The 17,330-nt window shown below is 38.7% G+C and overlaps 1 protein-coding gene across 1 annotated transcript; it reads right to left on the minus strand.

Annotated features, from left to right (window-relative positions):
• Nucleotides 1–783: 783 nt before the first annotated feature.
• Nucleotides 784–15,850, minus strand: LOC120531652 (TCDD-inducible poly(ADP-ribose) polymerase). The gene is made up of 4 exons (XM_039757258.1): nucleotides 15,669–15,850; nucleotides 12,614–12,801; nucleotides 8,815–9,090; nucleotides 784–1,740 (listed from the first exon to the last, which is right to left on the minus strand). Exons 1-4 carry the CDS (start codon nucleotides 15,801–15,803, stop codon nucleotides 1,293–1,295), a joined length of 1,047 nt encoding a protein of 348 aa, XP_039613192.1. The 5' UTR covers nucleotides 15,804–15,850; the 3' UTR covers nucleotides 784–1,292.
• Nucleotides 15,851–17,330: the final 1,480 nt, after the last annotated feature.

A 17,330-nucleotide genomic window follows, 5' to 3' on the forward strand; every position in this document is an offset into this window, starting at 1 on the left:
TACACATACACATATATACACACACATATATATACAGTATATATATATATATATATACACACATACATACACATATATACATACAGTATATATACATATACATATATATATATATATACGCACACACACACAAACACACACATATATATAGGGTGGTCCAGATCTAATTATGCAACTTTTAATGCAATACAAGAAAACAATACAAGACAAAAGAATTGTCTGAAATATCTTGTAATAAATGAAAATGGACTTACATTGAATTAATTCACTGATTTTCCATGTAATGTCCCACTTGTCCTCCATTTTTTTGTGAATTCTGTATGCAGTAAACTTAATAAGTTATAGCGTAATGAAAATTGCACAATTAGATCTAGATATATACTCACACACATACATAACATATTTTATAATATACATACACACACATCACATAGTGTCCTAATATATATTATTGTTAGGAATATATTTATACACACACATTCATACAGTACAAACATACACGTAATAAAATACATAATTAGGCACACAAGGATGGCGATAATGTCGGTTGGGTTACTGCGAGTCTTGATCCCTGAGCCATCTGACACTTTCACCCAACGTGTTTCACAGCGAGATGCCATTCATGCTTCACATGCCCATCACTTTTATACTGTACTAAGTGTACCACATTAATTGCTTGTGAAGCTGCAATTACGTTGACTGCCCATGCTTCAGCGAAAACAGGTGTTATTCCTGGGCATTCTGGAGGTGTTAAATTTGGCAGACACTACTTGAGCATGAAAATAATTTTGATTATTTGTTTATTTGTAATGAAAAACACATAACGATAAAAGCAAAAGTCCTTGCTTTTCAGTGAAATGCTTCAATACAATTCATTGTTTTAATGTAACATTTACTGACATAAATAAACCTTTTTTATAAACAGAAGGCACATATTTAAAATATATAAACAATGAAATCATATGTACATGTCTTACAGTTGTGACTGCAGTAGTACTATATACTATTTGCTTTCCTCTACGGTCGTTCATTAAATATTTACAGCATTTGAAAATCCTACACGTTACAATGCAGCTGCTATGAACAGTCTTGTCACATACAGTATTTTAGTTAGCATGCTGTGCTGGGATCCCCGAGGTCAGAGGAAAGAAGGTCTTGGCCTTTTGTAATGTTCAAATCCTGAATGCAGACCTGGGGCTCATTAGCCCTGCGCCACAGAATATTAAGGTTTGAATACTTTTCCATGGAACTGGCAGTTTATTGTTTCGTTTCCTAGCAGAGCAGAGCAGCAGTTAAATGCACACAGTGTCAGAAACTTCTTCATATTCTATAATGAAATAAGGGTAACTCTGGTCATCATTGAATATAACAAAAATCTGTGGGTCTATCCAGTTATCGACACAAGAATCAAACAGGTCGCTAGAAGGGTCAATAGCATTGATGTGTGGTGGTCTTCTCATTGTGGGGTTACCCACGGTATACTTTCCTGTGAGGACCTTGGCAAGAAACATATAATGTATTCCTTTTGAAGAGCGTTTGGAAAAGTTGTGTGAGTAGATCGCCTTCCTGGCAAAGTAACTGCCTTGTCCGAACATGGTTGCATGCTTCCCACAAACACGGGGGTCAAAGTTGTGCTTGCAGATGCCATCCACCACATCTTGAGAAGTCCCATGAAACAAGTGTCTTTCGTTTAACATGCGGTCCATTTCTGTCATCTTTCGGGACATGTACTCTTTCTTCCTGTGAAAGGTAAGGAAAGCATGTTATTCTTGGATGGAGAAGACCTAAATTACAGCAGGCATGCTCTGTTTCTTTAAAACTTTCTACAATCAGCGGCCTATTGCTTTGAAGTGTCCCAGACACTTTCCACTTTAAATACAGTCAGGGTATTCATGGATTATCTTATTCCTTTTCAAATCGTCTACCATAAAAGAGAGTCCCGAGTTTAATTTCAAAGAGCACCATCATTTGCTGGAACTGCTCTTATCATCTTTATATGTTGCTCCAGTTTGCTAAGGTAAAGAAATTCTCGCTTGTGAAAACCTAACCAAATATTTTGTTCCTGAATTGCTACATTTAAAAGCAAATGTCCATCCATCCATTATCCAAACTGCTATATCCTAACTACAGGGTCACGGGGGTCTGCTGGAGCCAATCTCAGCCAACACAGGGTGCAAGGCAGGAAACAAACCCCGGGTAGTCCAGCCCACCACAGTTACAAGCAAATAGTAAAAAAAAAAAAAATCTACAAAAGGAAGTAAAATGATGAGGCGAAAGAAAAAAAAACAAACATGGAATTAAGAACACATGAGGATGTGAAAACACGAAGCAAAGAGAAAAGCTCAAAGTTAAGTGTAATGAGGAATAAGCCTCATAGAGGTCATGGGACGCGGGTGTCACTAGAACCACACATTTAATCAAAGAGTCCGGATAAAATTCAGATTATTTAGACTGCTTCCATTTGGGGTCTGTGTTGGGAGTGTAGATGGCAGGACAAGCCACAGTATAAAAATGAACAATATGCACAGCTTGATTTTCATGTTCATTATTAGTTTATAGCTTGACTGCTTAAAACAGTTTACCAGTTAACCTAACTTCACAGAGCTGGATATGGGAGAAACACTGGAGTGCCCAGAGAATAGGTCATGCAGACATGGAGAGAACGTGAAAACTCCAGACAGACAGCGACTAGGCACAGGATTAAATGCTAACCACTGCAAAATCCACAAGCTGACAGGCGACTAAGAATTAATATGTTGCTTCTCTGAAACTAATTTGCAATAACTTGTGTATAAAGAGCTGCTTAGCAAACAAACTGAAAATTCATTAGAAATTTCAGTGAATAAAACATTCTGAACTAAGCTCTTGTGAGAAAATAAAACACATGTTTTAAAAAAAAAGAAAAGTGAAAAAAAAAAAACAAGAAGACAGGACTTTAACTAAACCCGGGAAAGAACCAAAAGCAACCTGTCTCTTCTATGCAGAGTACTGTCAAGGAAAACTGTCACCTAATGCTGTTCTATAGGACAAGAATTTGACAATCCAGCTATTGGAGATGCCATCTGCAAAAAGGGGCGGGGCCAGGGGTGTGAACAGGTGCAGGGCATGACAGGTGCACATTATTCTGTCACGTTCCCCAGGTGTAATCACCTCTGATCACTTCTGCTAATGGAAAGAGGTGCAACCAGACAGACTCATCCTGGAGTGAATAACATCACATACTTACAGTAAAGCATCAAATTTAACAAACCCCACGGGCGTGTCTAGGCTCCTAATTATTTCAAAAGCTCTGCATACCGAAATTATAGTTTAATTTTCATTCATGGTAACAAGGTTCTTTCTGGTGCAAGAAAAGGTGGTGATTGGATAATTACATATATTTATGGAGCTAGGTTTCAGTTCCACAGCATAAAAAATGTTGATCTGAATTTGAGCTATTTGGTTAATAGTTAAATACTGTGAGAACAATTATTCAATTGCTAGATCTCAATATGTGTTTTAACATCATTAATACCTGGCCATGCAATTTAGAAAAATAACTCAAGTGTGCGGCACGGTGGGTAGCGCTGCTGCCTTGCAGTTAGGAGACCAGCATTCACTTCCCGGGTTTTCCCTCCATGGAGTTTGCATGTTCTCCCCGTATCTGCATGGGTGTGCTCCGGTTTCCTCCCACAATCCAATGACATGCAGGTTAGGTGCATTGGCGGTCCTAAATTGTCCCTACTGTGTGCTTGGTGTGTATGTGTGTGCCCTGAGGTGGGCTGGCGCCCTGCCCGGGGTTTGTCTCCTGCCTTGCGCCCTGTGCTTGCTGGGATTGGCTCCAGCAGACCCCCGTGACCCTGTAGTTAGGATATAGCAGAATTAATGGATGGATGGAACTCAAGTTTGATTTATTAAGATATGCATTTGCCATAATTGAAAATTAGCATTTATTATACAAATTTAACATAGATCCTGCGGTCTTTCAATTGAAAAATTGTGCATTGATATGTAGTATAAATCAAGGAACTAGAAATGAACTGTTAAATTCTTTTATATACACCAGCTTTTACAGAATAGATAGATAGATAGATAGATAGATAGATAGATAGATAGATAGATAGATAGATAGATAGATAGATAGATAGATAGATAGATAGAAACTTTACTAAATGCAGTCCTTCCCTACCCATGGCGACATATTACAGGGGAAGACTATACAAGAAATAAACTCTGACATGAATGTAACACAAGTGACACAAAAGTAATACATTTCCTATCATTAGCAAGGGAACGCTTATTGATGTACAACAGGGTGCATGATGATTGTTAGCATCAAGTAAAACAACCAAGGTGCAGTGCAAGATGTGAGTCATGCCGTTCCAGTTCAGCTCTGTTCCGAGGCATTTCTAATACATATTCTTGTTACTTTAGCACGTGCAGGTTAAGTGAGATGTAAGAGCTAAAGAATGAGCCATTTTGGCCACCAGAATCTGTGACGTTATGGATTTCACTCCAACTTGCTACTTACTAGTTCACAAAAAAGGGATTTCATGGCCACTTACTTCTATTGCTACTCAATATATTCTGTTATTCCCCTTTTTCCTACAATGCTTAACGTTGCCTTGTGAAACATCCATCCATTATCCAACCCACTGTATCCTAACTACAGGGTCACGGGAGTCTGCTGGAGCCAATCCCAGCCAACACAGGAAACAAACCTTGGGCAGCCCACTGCAGGGCGCGCACACACATACACATCAAGCACACACTAGGGACAGTTTAGAATCGCCAATGCACCTCACCTGCATGTCTTTGGACTGTGGGAGGACACCCACGCAGACACGGGGAGAACATGCAAACTCCACGCAGGGAGGACCCAGGAAGTGAACCCAGGTCTCCTAACTGCGAGGCAGCAGTGCTACCCACTGCGCCACTGTGCCGCCCTCTAAGTGAAACATTTTGATTAAAAATGAAGTAAGATCACATTCAATGTCTACTTGATTGTGCACTGATACAATACATAATAAATAGATCTGAAAGACACTAGGTGACATAGATAAGATGCAGAACAACCTTCCAAATCGGTGATGTTGTGTGTGGATTTTAGTCCAACGGCTTAGTTTACAGTTCACAAAAACGGGATTTGATGGGGTACTTGCTTCTATTACTGCTCAATACATTTTATTATTGCACATTATGCACCATAGCCTTATCAAAATATTTTATTAAAAGCAATGTAGGACCACATACAATATATGCTTGTTTTAAATATATAGATACACAGACAGACCTGAAATCCATGGATTAGACAGACAGAGAAGACAGACAGAGAGATGGATAGACAGATAGATAGACAGACACATTTGAAACACAGCCTACTGTGATCAGTTAATCACTACGTTTATTGTCATAGTTATTACTAAAAGTGGTACAACGCCTACCATGTTCTTCTTCACTGCCAACACAGAAAGGTCCTACTGATCAAACACCAGCTATAGATGACTTCTTTGACAGCACACAACGCATTCACTGGCAGGTAGTCAGAGCTGAGAATACTGATTCAGTAATGTCTGCATGTTCTTTTTTTAATTGGTCATACACATATAGGTGGTCTGGTGATACCAAATTGGCCCCAGTGCATGTGTGTGTATTTGTGATTTGCCCTGTGATGGACTAAACCTAACCCTAAGTTAACTGAATTAGGCTTCAGCCTTACATGTCCCTGCTCAAGATTAAGCAGGATCAGAAAATGGTCTGGCATATATTTACCAAGAATGACTGATGTTCAGTTTATCTTTACACTGTATGTGGACTATGACATGCAATTAGTTTCTTAAACCTAGTGCTGAATTTAGTCCTGAAAGACAGATTGATGGAAAGCTTTTACGTTAATACTGTATTAATGTTTTTAATATGACATTTTATTCTTTATGCTTGTTTTTGTCAGTTTGACAGTATATACAGGTTGTCCATAAGTGCTTGTTTTTACCCTTTTTCTTAACACTGTATGGTTAAGAGATTTGTGAAAAACAGAATTACTTTGATAAATAGGCAGTTTTAAGCTATGTGTTATTAAATGTACTGCACGCAGGCATCATATGATTCATGCGGTGTGGCTGTGGACACTCTTTTTAATGGTATCGTATCTAAGAAAGCTCTAAAGTAAAATAAAGTTATAATACTGACATATTTAATTTCTTAACGTTAAAACAAAATATGTGTTAACTTTCCTAACCAAATTTTTGCCAGTAATGTTAAAGCAAGACACCTCTTCCCATAGTGAAACTCAAACTTTACCCCGCTGGCTGGCACCATGGCTTAGGGCTAGGGAGGCTCAAATTTGCAGGTTTCCTGTTTGATCTTCAGAAACTTGTTCATGGTCACTCTGCTTGAACAATAATAACTAGACTAGATCTATAAAGCATTCTCTTTGGACTACAGAACATAAAGCTAGTTTAGTCCAAAATGCTCTTTACACAAGACTGGCAGTCACCGCAGTGCCATAGCTGTTATATACTTCAGGCTGATAAGGGAAATTCCAGGTCAGAGGGTGGCTGCTGTAATGAGGTGTTATATAGACAGAGATAACCTTCTCTCATGTGTGGCCATTACTGGACTGGAAGAGATTCTTGCCCTTCATGTCATGTCTTTATATATTATTGTGAAAGAAGGCATGCAGGGCAGCAGGTTCAACAAAAGGAGGACACTTTGCTGTGGTGAGACACCGGACTGAGGAGCAGCGAAGCAGTTGTGCTGCTCATTGCTTTACTGTGTGATACAGAGGAACAATAACCAAAGAGCTTTGTGCATCTCGTTCTCATCTCATCCATCCACTCCTGGTTAGAAGACTTGATAGTTTTGCTTATTTGATGAAAACTGTATTACTAGAATATTGTATTGAATACTAATATAAAATGAAATGTTTCTTACATGTTGTCAAGGGATGTTTAATAATAAAAGTATAACCAATTGTGCTCTGCAGTAACCATATCTATATAAACCTGGCCCCTTAGAATTTTATGGCACACAGTATTTTTTCAATTATATGAAAATTACATTTAAAGAACATTCAATTCATTTTAAAATGAATTTCTATTTCTTACGCACCATTGCTCTTACCCGATGAATGATAAGGCCTACTTTGAATATAACTGTATACAATAAAATAGACTATGACTGATATTTGGGCTGTGACATTCTAACCCACTCTTTAGGAGACTGAGTTTCCAGTTATTTTGGTTATTTTTAAACACGGCCTCACCTTTCATCGTGTTTTTCATTTTATAATGAACTGAAATGAGTCGAGCTACAATACTTATCGGGTGGCGCAGTGGGTAGCGCTGCTGCCTCGCAGTAAGGAGACCTGCATTCGCTTCCCGGGTCCTCCCTGCATGGAGTTTGCATGTTCTCCCCGTGTCTGTGTGGGTTTCCTCCGGGTGCTCCGGTATACTCCCATGGTCCAAAGACATGCAGGTTAGGTGCATTGGTGTTCCTAAATTGTGCTTGGTATGTGTGTGTGTGTGTGTGTGTGTGTGTGTGTGTGTGTACGCACCCTGCGGTGGGCTGGGATTTGTACCTGCCTTGTGCCCTGCACTGACTGGGAATGGCTCCAGCAGACCCCCGTAACCTTGTGTTAGGATATAGCGGGTTGGAAAATGACTGACTGACAATACTTATAAAGGCTACTTGGTTATGGAGTGTACAAGCGATAAGTGACTGAACAATTTTTTCTTATCAACAGCAGGACTTGAAAAGTTGGTCCAATATAAATGGACCTTTTCATACTTTCACAGTAGGAGCAAAGCTGCGTGGCCAATGTGAGCAGGTCTTGTCAACAGGAATATACTTGATGACAAGGAGGCCTGTAGTATTCAGTACAACTGTTCAAGGTTTAAAAAAAAAGATATTAATTTCGTGGATGAACAACTGCTACAGTGTGATAGAGATGATCTATGCTATGATTTTTGGTCTATGATGTTGATGTTTGTAATCTAAACTTGTCAGCGCTAAACATCATGTCAACGCCACTTATTTTTAGGGCTACAGCAAGTAAACACAGTTAAACAGATCCCAGCTTGTTACAGCATATGGCTTTTCCATGCTAACACTCAAATTCAGTGCCTCAGAATTTTTCAGATACAATGCAGATGATGATTTATAGCTCATATTTTTCCCTCAGGGATTAATACAGTATGCCAAATATGGGTAACTACACAGCAAGCACTCAGTTACAATATCCCCAAAACATCATTAAAATGAAGACCAAAGTGGTGATGTGGAACTTTCTAAATCCATGAATTAGGATCAAAAGTAAATTTCAAAAAGGGGAAATGAGAGATGTGTTGAACAAGATGAGATGGGCAGTAAAGTCCCTCTCAATAGCCATTAAAAGATGAAATACAACTTTCATATATTTGCTACTATGTATATATTTCCTAGCGAACTATGCTACCCTGCACTTGTTACAAACCAAGGATTTGAATAATTCTTTTAATATTAAGCTCACATCCACAACTGAATTAAATGCAGCAGATAGAAAACCCCAGTTATTTAAAAACCAAATAATCTACATTATCCATTGCACAATATGAAACCACAATACAAAAAAAAAAAATGATATGGTGCTTTTAAGAAAATGAAGATGTTTAATTTATTAGAGCATATTTTCCACATCATACATTACTAACTGAATGACTGGTCTTGTGTCTTTTATATTTACTTCTGTGGTCAATTACCCAACTGCTAATGCTGGCCATAATCTTGTCTACCGTTCTGTCGAGTTAAATCAATATGCAGGGCTTAATAGCATCATTTTCATAAACTCAAACTTACCTTTTATATTTTTCCCAAAGGAAAGGATTCTGGACCCTCATAATTTTCAATATTTTATATTTGGTCTCTGACACTGTCTTATGAAAGAGACTGTAAACAGTTCTGTAGCTTTTGTCTTCCTTGGACACTGGCACCTGGACAAAATCTTGGAAAGCCTCCATTGCCACCCAAGTTTCTGGATAAAGACTTGATGAGGTAGAGACACCTGGAGACAGTGGGGGATTGCACGCAAGCCTGGCCGCTGGGCTTAATGCTGTCGCAATGCCACCAAGTGTTCTGTACAAAAAAAAAAAACAAAAACAAAAAGGAAGATTGTCACTTTTGGTGAATAATTTGTGACATGAACAGATACAGCTAAACTATTTCAAAAACTCACACTACACGCTATTTATTTAATGGTGCACCTCATTGTTCTGAGAAACAACTAACAGCTCTAAACAAATTCTTACATTTAAGACTTAAAAATATAGGACAGACCCATGCCCACAAACACTATATTTGGTAAAACAGGATTTTTAATGGTTATAAGCATGAATAGTATGCATGATACAAAGCGGTCAAAAGAGCTAGATCAAGAAAAAATGGAATAGTTTTCATTTCTAGAACCTGTGCCACACATTAACTATTACTATCCATTATCCAACCTGCTATATCCTAACTACAGGGTCACGGGGGTCTGCTGGAGCCAATCCTAGCCAACACAGGGCGCAAGGCAGGAAACAAACCCCGGGCAGGGCACACAGCACAATTTAGAATCGCCAATGCACCTAACCTGCATGTCTTTGGGAGGAAACTCATGCAGACATGGGGAGAACATGTAAACTCCACGCAGGGTGGGAGCATTCGGGAAGCGAACCCAGGTCTCCTAACTGCGAGGCAGCAGCACTACCCACTGCGCCACTGTGCCTCCCAACTATTACTATATTATACAAAAATAACCCTAATTCTTAGTGGAAGGAGAAAGTAAAGACAGTGTTTAATATGATGACACTTGTACGCTGAATTTACAATGAGCTGTCCTAGCTATGTCACCTCTCCTATATCAAGCAAATGTTTGAAAAAAAAATCCTTTTGAAATAAATGAAACCGACTACATATTCAATGCCATATTATTGTATCTGGACGACTACATATTCAATGCCATATTATTGTATCAGGAAGAAGTGCAGTTGAAATGGGGAGGAAGCCATCACACTCACATAGTCTTCTATATCTGAAAACGTGCGACGTCTAATCTGTTTGGACTGCCCACAGCAAACACATGTAGAGTAGGACCAGAATTAAAACTGAGATACAAGTGACTTTATTTATAATTAATCATCTTCTGAAAATCTGGACAAAATAAAGCTATCTATCCTTTGGTAGAGGAGCACTGCGAGCTCTGTCTGGATGCTGTTTACTGGCCAAATGAAGCTTAGTACTGTATGTGTTTTATGCAGCAGCAGCAGCAATTCATTTAGCTAGTAAGGCAATTTGCAGTGATTCACAAAGCTCTGCTGGAGATTAACTGAGGGCAAGCAGCAGACAGAAAAAAAAAAAAAGTTTGCCGCTTATCATCAGCTCTGCTATGTCAGCATGGAAACAACAATATGATATGCCAGACTGGGGAAATAAGTGGAAAAAGAGGCTGAAAAGCATTATTCAGCGGGAATGCATACGAGACACCTACAGGAAACAATTAATATCAAACAGAAGATTACCAGTATGACATTCACAATTATTTTTAAAATCAACAAACACAGGAAAAAAAAGTGAACTATTCACCAATTTTGGAAAGAAAAAGAAAACGTTATCAATGAATGACTGACGATAATGCCAAAAGATGGCAGCAGTCTTTTCATATTTTACTCCAGAAGAAAGACTGAAAAAGCAGACTTGTTAGTCTAACGTGACCCGTAAGCATTCTTATTTCTAAAGTCATCATTTTAAATTAAGTTCAACCCAATTAACTTGTTTATCCCACAGGTTTACTTATGCTTTTTAATGTTCTAATGGCACTTTTGTCAAGTATTGATCAGCTTTAAATAGCCTCAACGTTTTATTTAAATGTGTCCAACTTCACCGTCTCTTATTTGCTATTCTCAGTTACACTCAATTCCAACACAGACTTTACCTTCACCAAAATACCTAACAGGTCCTTATCTGAAGTCTCTACTTCATCAGAGAGCTTAAAAATCAAGCCTTTCAATGATTCTGAGCAAAAAGAGAGCACAGCACTGAATTAATGAGTGTTGTACTTTTAAATGCAAAAGTGAAATCTTTTTAATTGCCACAATGTGCCAAGTTGTCAATCAGGCTAATGACTTCCACCCCTCAGAACAAGACAATATGTTCCCAACCACTGGATACTGACAATAATGTTTCCAGCTGTGATGCTGAAATCAGAGCAATGGCATCTTTATTAGTCTTACTCAAAGAACGGGAGCCACATGGCACTTCATTCATCTGTGCTTTGATGAATTTGCAAGTCCTTGTGATTTCATTCTCGAGGCCCTGTGACTTAAAAAGACATCCTCGATGTATTTTCCAAGTGACGACATGCCTGAACCAATCCAAGTAAAGAACATGCCAGAATCAAAAGCCAGTAATGATAACATATTCGGTGTTTATTCACTGAGATACAATTTAGCTTTGTTACAGACAATTAAGTCATTCATTTAGTGATACCAAGTAATTAGCATGAGGATATCTCACTCGCACTTGTACAGAATGGGCTTCTCTTCATAGCGACGGTGATAACCCTAACCCAATTCCAATTGACCTAAAGGCCGATAACAAACTCTTACACCTGAGTGCATCGCATCCAGTGAATGAAGCATCGTTTTCCACATGGATAAAGTGATTCAAGGATTCGGTCAGAGTCAGGTGCGGCTGCTAAAGCGGTTGGCGAGTGAATGGATGATTTATTCAGCTTTTATTGAAGTGACTCATTTTGCTGACACCCTTTAAAATATGCTACTTTCTGACTTCTCGCTCTGGGTAACGCATCAGCCTTAGGAACACAATGATCCGTTGCAGTTCTCGGTGATGTGATTGATTAAATAATATTAAAATAAAGTTTAGGCAATAACTATGTATGTGAATGTCATCGCCTATAGTTTCCGAAGTGGGGGATTTTAGTGATGCTTTCGTTCTTTTTTCTTTTTTTAACACCTACATAATCATCCTACGCTAATTCAGAAGGCAGCACAGTCAGGCATGCTATTTAACATGTTATATAAGAGAAATAAAATGAGTGGAGTATAAGAAGTAATGCACGTAGTATAACTTTCTCAAACCCGCTTAGTTTAATTCAGAGGCAGATGAAGAAGTGAGGTTTGCTTGGTGAACTGTTATCTCAAGTCAGTCAGTCAATAAATCATTATCCATCCATCCATTATCCAACCTGTTATATCCTTAAGTCATTATCCATCCATCCATTATCCAACCTGTTATATCCTAACTACAGGGTCACAGGAGTCGGCTGGACCAAGTATTTTACATTATTTAATACATAAAACTAATGACAAATAATTTTACCAAAGTACAATTATTCTCATAAAATTTAGTTTCCAATATGCACACATATATATATATATATATATATATAAACAATAGTATATAGCCTATGAGTATAGATATACAGTATATCTACCTATTTCTGCATGTGACACAAAGCCAGCTCTGGACCAGACCATCATGCTTTATCCGTTACATTCATGGAAACAAATGTATTTATAAAAATGTGCACCACTGCATTTGACAAGCTACAAACATAATTTACTCTGCAGAGAATGGTAAGGATGTGCATTTCACTTACTGTAAATATGGCATAAGGGTGACAGTTGAAAGGAAGAGAGGTCTTTTCTTGATTTGTCTTCTAAAACCAAAGACAGCATTTTGCTGAAACCCTTCTTTGATGTTTAGTATATACTGGTTTTGCAGGGTGACGAATCGGACTTCCTTCAATCCTCTGTATGCAGCATCTTCGATTAACTGAACAACAGGCTATTGGAAAAATCAATAAATGGCAAATTATTTAAAGGGCTCCCAAGACAGAGTGAACTGCTGTTGGCATTCTTGGTAATATGGTGTTAATCAATCAATCAATCAATCAGTCAGTCGCCATTTTACATAACCCCATTTCAAGTGAGCACTGCTGCAGTATCTTACCATACAAGTAAGATATACAAGAACATATTGAATGTTTTTAATAAAAGCACATGAAAAGTTTACTGTACCTCATTTATGGGTAATTCATACTTGCAATCATTTTTTGTATTTTAACATAAAAAGCCACATATTTATTTATTTTCATAGCTACACTCTAACTTCAAATCTTAATACAGAAATGTGGAAAACATCACAAAAGCCTTCATTCATTAATTATGAAAGGGCTGTGATTTGAGGGTCTGACATTGACCGAACTGATAACATTCTGATTTATACAAGGATGGATTTGATTCAACCAGCAGCTGTGTGTGCATGTGTGTGCAAAAAAAAAAAAAAAAGAAGAGTTTCTCCTTTTTTCCTTCTATAAGGCTTGCTCAGATAATGATAAGCAGATTTTGGCCCATCTGCTTAGGAAATGAATGTGTCATCTCTGAATGCAATTTTAAAAAATGTAAGACAGGCATAATGAGAAGGCACACAGAATATGTTACAAAAGCATCCTCTTGGTAATATATTCTGTAAAACATTTCATATTTTGTTACAAATGGTTTTATATTTAACATAAGCTACATAGTTATGATTTCAGAAGATGAAAAAGATCTCTCCATCTGGTTTTCTGGTCAAAAGGACCTTCACTTACTAGATAATCCCATCAACTAAAGAGCACATTTGCTCCAACAACACACCTAAATGTATCTTTAATTATCCTCAACTGTAAGCCAACAAAATGGGATGACTGGGTGATGTCCATCTTCAGAGAGATGGGTACAGTATGTCCACAGGTCAGAGGTATGGGGATCCACACTGTGTGCTGACCCACCCACTCTCTCCGATAGGCAGACACATACCTGCTTGGGTCTGCACAGCCCAACACTGACTGCTAAAGGCCATTTTAAAAACTCTGTGCAGGTATGCTGCTCTGCAAGATCATTCCTAGGAAGAAAAACACTCCACATGACACCACGGCTCAAGACCATGGAGGTTAGCCAAAGGACACTGACTAATGATTTGATGTGCACACTGAAATGTGGCCACTGGGTAGCTCATTTTAGTTGTTAAAATAGTAGACGTGTTTTTCTTTGTTGTCTGCAACACTTAAATGCAGGCTCAGAATGCAGTCTCTCAATGTGTCTGCTCTTTCTCAGGGTTTCTCTTTGCTGATCAAACAACTACAGTGATCTGGATAGGTTTGTGACCACAACATTGTCATTACTATACATGGCATGTATACAAATTAGTATTTTAATTCATTGTCTTATTCAATATAACCAGGCTTATGCAGAATTGTGTTTTATGCACTGTAGATAGATAGATAGATAGATAGATAGATAGATAGATAGATAGATAGATAGATAGATAGATGTAGGCGTACTGTGTGTTGATATTATATATAATGCAACATTTACAAGTCCTCTTCATTCAATTCAGGGTCACAGTGGGCTAAAACTTATCATGGCAGCGCTAGACAGGGCCTCATTGTTTATTTTTGGGTTCACTTGTGCATACATCCACTCCACACAGAGCCCATTTAGAGAAGGGGGCCGAATTCCCACAGAGAGTTAGTGACTGGGCACAAGAATCAAACCCAAGACTCTGAAACTGTGAGGTACTGTCTCGCTGTGTTAGGAAAGGTCTGTTAAAAGCAAACTCCTCTCTTACTTTTAGCACTGAAACAAAAATATTTTTCTAAATAGATGAAAACGCCTGGCATTTAATTTTCTCCCACACTGAAAGGGGGAATGAGCACATTCCAGTGCAATGTCATATAGTTTCTATTACTGAAAACAATTATCATAAACAGTAATGAAAGTCACAAAGAGGGAGCCACAGCCATCTGACCTCACTGTCACACATAAGTCTTTTCCTGTAACTTTTGTGCTTTTTATAAGCTATCAGTTCTGGTCACAAAGCAACACGTACTAAATACTTATGATTATTAGAGGAACTGTATAGTGACAACGACTAATGACTGTGACATTTACATTCCCATGACTCTTGTTTTGTAATTTCACTTTCCTAGTGTATGCATAATAACATTACCACAGCTACAATTTGTACAGTTTGTAATATCAGTGCTCCTAAAATTCCCTTAACAATTGCAAATGAATGCTAAAAACATAACAAGCTGTACTGCCAAATTAACATTTGTATATGTTTTGAATTGACAAATACACCAAGTAACTTGCATTCGATAAACCATTCTAACACTTCTTCAAATAGTGAATGCAATGCAATGATCAAATGTGATAATCAAGTACAGATTTTACACGGAGAATAAGAGGCAATGCTTCTGTAGAAAGTACATCTATAGCCATAAAGACAGAGCATGACTATATTGTTTATGTCACATTAGCCGCAAAAATATTGCCTCTCGAGTGCCCTTCAACTTGTAAGGAGAGCCTTCAGCCTCCTCAAATATACGACCCCACATGTCATTCTGATTTTACCACAAACATCCTGAGTGCACAAGACATCTCTCTACAAAATATAAAGTAATATGATCTCTGTGCGGGTGGGTTTTGAGAGATAGGTGGTGCGTGCACTGAGTGAAAACACTAATGTCCTCCTCACATATCTCTTGTTAAAAAGATCAGAATGGGAGCCACTAAAGTAGATTGTTATTGTCCTATGCCTTAATTATGCCTTAGCCAAAGCCGATGATTAGTGATGTCACATTAGCAGAGTTAAGCCTAGTTACTCACCTCAGAGTATTCTCTCCAGCCGATGTTGTCTCTGCAGTAGTACCTCCACACAGTGTTACAATTGCAATTTATATTTGGGCTAGAAGGACTAGCCAGTCGCCTCACCAGGTCATATTCTACATCAGCAACTCTCATGAGGTTAAAATCCAGTGGCAACACACGGTCCCTAAAAAGACAGAGAGATGCAGAAGGTTACCAAGGGTAAAAATCACGTTTCTTGCAATTTAAAATGAAAACTTTAAGAAATAAAATAAGTCAAAAACAAAATCAAGGTGTGGTAGCAAGGTAATAAATTAACAACAAAATAAGGGTGTGGTAGCAAAGCGAAGATGGCTACAGCTGCAGAAATTTTACTAACAGGGTGTAAGTCTTTAGAAGGACAGGCGGAATGTGAGAGTGTACAAAATCATTAGAAACTGTTCAGTAATGTCAGACGTCTTTCCTGGAAATACGTACGATTTTTCATGGGGCATTGTTGGAGAGTTAGCTGAACTCATTATAAACCTATAAATACAGCCGGTGCAGGAGAAATGCATGTAGAAACAACAGATTTCTTTTGAAGTGGCAGATGTATAAAGTATGTGCAACACCCCTAGAGATCCAAATAACACCATTTTTACTTCTTATCTTTTACTATGAAGTATCTATACTATCTACGCGGTGGTGTGCTGGGGAGGCAGCATAAAGAAGAGGGACGCCTCACGCCTGGACAAACTGGTGAGGAAGGCAGGCTCTATTGTAGGCATGGAGCTGGACAGTTTAACATCTGTGGCAGCGCGACGGGCGCTGAGCAGGCTCCTGTCAATCATGGAGAATCCACTGCATCCACTGAACAGGATCATCTCCAGACAGAGGAGCAGCTTCAGCGATAGACTGCTGTCACTGTCCTGCTCCACCGATAGACTGAGGAGATCGTTACTCCTCCTCCTCCACACTATGCAACTCTTCAGTTCCATCCGGGGGGGTAAACGTTAACATTATACAAGATTATAGACTGTTACACCTGCCTCGCACTCTCCACCTTACATTTTTTAACTTGCATTGCGTTTTTATCACTCTTTAATTAATATTGCTTTTATCAGTACGCTGCTGCTGGAGTATGTGAATTTCCCCTTGGGGATTAATAAAGTATCTATCTATCTATCTATCTAGATTAAGGGTCATCAATAGGAAAATCTAGTGTCATGCATGCCCGTTAGCAGATCTCCTCATGGGCTCGATCGAGGTATGTAACAACCCGCTGGGAAGATAGGGGGTGCTGTCGCTAACATTCTCTCCCTACACAACTGAGAACCACCAAGCAGCATCCAGTGAGGGAACTCAGCCCCACCACTTCCAAGTTTCCCTGCTGCCCAGAAGGAGGTGTCTTTAGATATCAGAGCAACCTGCCAGACAGTCCTCCTGACAAACAGACCCCTGAACCTTCAGCTAAAGTAAAACCTTTTGTGTGTTAAAAGCCTGAGTGCGAGAAGCTTAGATGCCAAGAGGAGTTTTTTTGTTGTTATCCTTTCAGTTAAATGAAATGGGACGCCCTGTTGCCATCCCAACTTTTATTTTTGAGACCTGTCATTCCTGCACCCAGCCACACTAGGCAGAATGCCTGTCTCTTAGATTCCATCTGTGTAATGTGACTTGAAACATACACAAGATCTTCCAGTGGCT

This window comes from Polypterus senegalus, chromosome 1 (genome assembly GCF_016835505.1).
Source record: "Polypterus senegalus isolate Bchr_013 chromosome 1, ASM1683550v1, whole genome shotgun sequence".
NCBI classification, from domain to species: domain Eukaryota; kingdom Metazoa; phylum Chordata; class Cladistia; order Polypteriformes; family Polypteridae; genus Polypterus; species Polypterus senegalus.

What these genes read in the sequence shown, in the direction of transcription:
- LOC120531652 (XM_039757258.1), bottom strand. Translation starts at nt 15,803, where the DNA reads ATGAGAGTTGCTGATGTAGAATATGACCTGGTGAGGCGACTGGCTAGT. An exon ending in GCTGGAGAGAATACTCTGAG is followed by an intron (nt 12,802 to 15,668) that starts GTGAGTAACTAG and finishes TTTTTCCAATAG; the next exon opens with CCTGTTGTTCAGTTAATCGA. An exon ending in CTTTGGGAAAAATATAAAAG is followed by an intron (nt 1,741 to 8,814) that starts GTAAGTTTGAGT and finishes TACCTTTCACAG; the next exon opens with GAAGAAAGAGTACATGTCCC.